Source organism: Argentina silus (genome assembly GCF_951799395.1).
Source record: "Argentina silus genome assembly, chromosome: 8".
Lineage (NCBI taxonomy): Eukaryota > Metazoa > Chordata > Actinopteri > Argentiniformes > Argentinidae > Argentina > Argentina silus.
Genome location: NC_139662.1, coordinates 18,036,743 through 18,041,742, shown reverse-complemented (window position 1 = coordinate 18,041,742; position 5,000 = coordinate 18,036,743). Strand labels below are relative to the sequence as shown.

The 5,000-nt window shown below is 48.8% G+C and overlaps 1 protein-coding gene across 2 annotated transcripts in view; it reads left to right on the top strand.

Annotated features, from left to right (window-relative positions):
• The window catches only part of LOC310808176 (putative segment polarity protein dishevelled homolog DVL1P1), a 30,025-nt gene that overhangs the window by 7,399 nt on the left and 17,626 nt on the right, over positions 1 to 5,000 (top strand). For both annotated transcript variants that reach the window (XM_083674913.1, XM_083674912.1), the window contains exon 3: positions 1,833 to 1,954. In XM_083674913.1, coding sequence (XP_083531039.1) covers positions 1,833 to 1,954 — 122 coding nt within the window. The remainder of the gene's footprint in view (positions 1 to 1,832; positions 1,955 to 5,000) is intronic.

The window sequence follows — 5,000 nt, the reverse complement described above, 5'->3', positions numbered from 1 at the left end:
ACCTCCACAGTGCTCCACTTGCACTTCAGCATATGCCTGTAATCTCACTGTCGAGCTGCAAAGTGCTCTTCTAAATACAGGTGTGAGCTTATAAATGTTTAACTTAACCATGGTTAAACACAATGCTGCAGTCACCCTGAACAATCCTACAGTGTTACAAGCAATATCATACCATCATATGAGGACATGAATGAATCTAAATCAAGAGAACTTTATTGCCAAGCAAACAACGGTTGCCAGGAATTAGCTATGGTGTTCCACGTAAAAAAAAAACATAGACAGTACATCACAAAAAAAAAAATATCACAAGGGACAAGACACACGCTCTCTATCCCATAAGCCACTATTTACGATATTCATATATCCATATACAGGATACAACCTGACACAGGGCAGGTTAGTTTAGTGTTTTACATGGTGCCAGAAGGCTGGGAGCAGTTCTGAGTTCATTAACATGACAGGCCACGCCACATACCATTCCTGTGTGTTGTACCTCAGTCATATGCAGATGATATTTTAATACCCGTACAGTTTATAAGGAGGTGATATATATCTGTATTGACACGCACAGTTAACAGTCGTAGCGTGGAAAAGCGGTGAATCACAGAGACATCCGTTGGCCACGTGTCAGCAGTTTCGTCCTGTTGAACGATAATACCTGTACAGGTAGATGAAATGTGCTCCAAGCGCTGATACTGTTGTTTCTGATATTGTGATTTCTGTAAATTCTGAAGCTCACATTGGCGCTTTCCCCAAGTAGCAGTGTCTCTCATGTCCCACAGTGGATCCAGCAGGCATTATTATGCTTCAGATGAAAGCCAAGCAGCTGTATCTATGGGCCGTTTTACATAAGCCTTTGTCCTCACACTCAGCAGAGTGAAAGCAATGTGCTCTGCTACGTTCCCTCGGCTTCTCAACTTATTTATGCATAGCCACCAGTTACTCCTCCGGCTCCTCCGTCACTGCCTCTCATTCTGTGTCTCTGTCTGTGTGTCTGTCTGTGTGGATCTCTGTCTCTGTGTCTGTCTGTGTGGATCTCTGTCTCTGTGTCTGTCTGTGTGGATCTCTGTCTCTGTGTCTGTCTGTGTCCCTCTCCTGTGTCTGTCTGTGTGGATCTCTGTCTCTGTGTCTGTCTGTGTGGATCACTGTCTCTGTGTCTGTCTGTGTGGATCTCTGTCTCTGTGTCTGTCTGTGTCCCTCTCCTGTGTCTGTCTGTGTGGATCTCTGTCTCTGTGTCTGTCTGTGTGGATCTCTGTCTCTGTGTCTGTCTGTGTGGATCTCTGTCTCTGTGTCTGTCTGTGTGGATCTCTGTCTCCTGTGTCTGTCTGTGTGGATCTCTGTCTCTGTGTCTGTCTGTGTGGATCTCTGTCTCCTGTGTCTGTCTGTGTGGATCTCTGTCTCTGTGTCTGTCTGTGTGGATCTCTGTCTCTGTGTCTGTCTGTGTCCCTCTCCTGTGTCTGTCTGTGTGGATCTCTGTCTCTGTGTCTGTCTGTGTGGATCTCTGTCTCTGTGTCTGTCTGTGTCTATGCACATGTTTGTCTTATGTACTGTATGTCTCTGGGTCTGTTTTCTGACTTTCTATATTTGTTTCTTTCTGCGTCTTTCTCAGCCTCTGGCAAGGGACTATCTGTCTTTATGTTCCCATCTGTGTGCCTGTTTCTGGAACAGTCTGTGTGGCCGAGTCAGTTTGTCCGTCTCTTATGTGTGAAGCGTGTTTCTCTTTATCTGTATTTGCTCCAGTTTCTATGTTCACGTCTGTCTCTGGGATTCTGTCTCTCTCTCTCCCCCTCTCTCTCTCTCTCTCTCTGATCTCTCTCTCTCTGTGTCTCCAGCTGGTCCTGGCAGAGAGCTCCCACTCAGATGGGGGGTCCCAGTGTACAGAGAGCCACCCAGAGCTCCCCCCGCCCCTGGAGAGGACAGGGGGCATCGGAGACTCACGGCCCCCCTCTTTCCAGTGAGTACACTGCCTGTATATGTCCTGTTACACCATTATATACACAATTACACACACAATTACACACACACACACACAGTATTACACACAAAAACACACACACACATGCACCGCGTGACCTTTTTAATTCGCTGCCAGGCATATGTGCTAATCAGAATCTGGAGAGCTCATCAGAGAGGAGCTCATCCCACTCAGGAGCCAAGTGCTCATGGGAGGTGCTTGTGTGTGTGTGTGTGTCTGTGTGCCTGTGTGCCCGAGTGCATGTGTGTGTGTAAGTGTGCCAGGTTTCACGCTTACTCTCGCGTACTGCTAGTAGATGGAGCGCCTGTCCACCCAGCCGTGCAGCAACATGTTAGCGCGCTCATCTATGTAAGCATGCACATGATGCATACCCTGGCAGTGCTGCTGCAGAAACAGCCATGACAGCGTAAACATCTTCAGCGATTTGCTGGGTGCGTCCCATTATATTCAACCGCTAAAAACATCCATCCATGCTCAGTTAGCCGTTGCTAAGCCGTCAGTAACATACCTATTGTCCTTGTTCAACTGTACATGTCCTATTGATATTCTTCTCATCTGTATATACTTATTATATTCATCTACTGATACTCACTGTAATACCTTATACTGTAATACCTTATACTGTAATACCTTATACTGTAATACCATACTGTAATACCTTATACTGTAATACCTTATACTGTAATACCTTATACTGTAATACCTTATACTGTAATACCATGCAGTGTCTACAATATCATGTCTTCTGCACTATGCCGCTACCTGGTTAGATGCCAAACCACATTTCTTTGTCTCAGTACTTGTACTCGGTGCAATGACAATAACGTTGAATCTAATCTAATCTAAATAAAGGGACATTGTGGCCCAATGTGTGGTGTTACTGTGCATCGCTGGTTAGAAGCTCAGGAGCGCTAACATTTTTCCAGCTACTCTGTGACCCTTATGTAAGCCCAGACTTTGACTTCAAACACACACACACACACACACACACACACACACACACATTACAGATTCTCACAGCACTTGTTAAGAGAAAGGCCCAGAGCTAAATTTAGCGGGGGAGTAGGAGAGGTTGGGGTTGTAGCCATTGCAGTAGTGGAGGTAGAAATCGGAGGACGGGCTCATTGTAATGCATGGAATGCAATTCGGGTTTCGACCTCCACTAGCCTCCCCTGCCACTATAGAGCACCACTGCAGGGCTCTATATTGAGAGCATGCAGTGGGTCATGTCCCTGTGTATGTCTTTATCCACTGTCTGACATGCCCTCTGCGGGCTGCTCCCAACTGCTTGGCTGTCAGCCCGACTGATGGTTTTATTGTCCCTGCCCCTTTCTTCCTGCCGTGTCTACTGCCACCTTGTGGTGGAACATGGAACTGGTAGGCTCCCCAACCGCCACAACCATGCACGGCTGTCTCTCCCCTCCCTCTCCCTCTCCCTCTCCCTCTCCCTCTCCCTCTCCCTCTCCCTCTCCCTCTCCCTCTCTAAGCCAGACAGACAGGCAGTCTTTTCTTTCTGAGAATTAGCATAGTGAATTCCCAATAGTGGGCAGAATTGATGTGTTTCTGCGAAGTAATCCGGATTAACGGACATTAAAAGGACCATCTCTGTTTCCCGGGGGGGGGGGGGTTGCTGTTAGGCGCATAGGGGGGGTTCACAGCTGCAGCCCCCCCCATCCTTCCCCCTCCCTAGGTAATCTCATACAGCATCAGCCTACCCCTTGCTTGGCTGGACTGTAGCCATTGACAGACAGACAGACAGACAGACAGACAGACAGACAGACAGACACCATATTGGCCCATCACTGCCTGAATAATACTACCACAACCATTAGGTACAGACAAGCCCAACAATATGGCTCCCTCTTACGACCTGTACTGGTGAGAGACTGGTGAGAGACTGCTGTTGTGATCACGGTATTTGCATGTGGTGGGACTGGGGAGGGACTGGGGAGGGACTGGGGAGGGACTGGGGAGGGACTGGGGAGGGACGGATTCATTGTTACAAAACATGTTGATATGGGTGTTGAACTCTTCCTCTCGCTGAGTGAACACAGCAGCACACACACACAGAGCAGCACACACACAGCAGCACACACACACAGAGCAGCACACACACAGCAGCACACACACACACACACACACACACACACACACACACACACACACACAGCAGCACACACAGAGCAGCACACACAGAGCAGTTTCTTTTATTTGCATTCCTCATCCCTCATCCACTCATTGCCCGTAAGGCTATTGTGATGGCAGTTTTTATACCCAAAGGAGGGTGTGTGTGTGTGTGTGTGTGTGTGTGTGTGTTCAGTGCAGGGTAGGTGTGTGTTGTGTGTGTGTACAATACATGTGTAGGGAGAGGAGTGATGAGCAGGCTGGATTGTGTTCTCACCAGCCTCAGGTTTCCCTGGTGTCTGGTGGGTGTCTCTTCCCTCTGCTGCCTGAGGCCACAGCCCTCTCTGACCACCCCCCCATCCCCCCCCATCCCCCTACCTGCAGCACCTCAAGGCTTCAGCACATCCAGCCCACTTCAAGGCCCTGCTCAGCCCACACCTGCTCTACCAGTCTCCCCCCCCCCTCTCTCCCTCTCTCTCTCTCTCTCTCTTTCTCCCTCTCTCTCCCTCTCTCTCTCTCTCTCTCTCTCCACCCTGCCACAGGCACCATCTGGGCTTTCAAAAGGACTCATTAATGGCAGGCAGCTCTGGACACAGTATGCGTCTCTCTCAGGGTATCTGGTCATTAATGACACTTAGTGAAGAACACATCACATACTGTACCACACAACAATGAGACAGCTATTCTGGCCAGGGGGGAGTGCATTTGGGGCAGTGCCATATTGTCAGATGGATATCCCCTGAGGTTGCCCCTCACCGCATTCAGGTATCATGACAGACTGACAGGTGTATTGTAATTCAGGAGGAGAGAGGACAGAATTATTGAGGCCTGTGTGTGTGTGTGTGTGTGTGTGTGTGTGTGTGTGTGCGTGAGTGAGAGTGAGAGTGTGCGTGCAACGTGT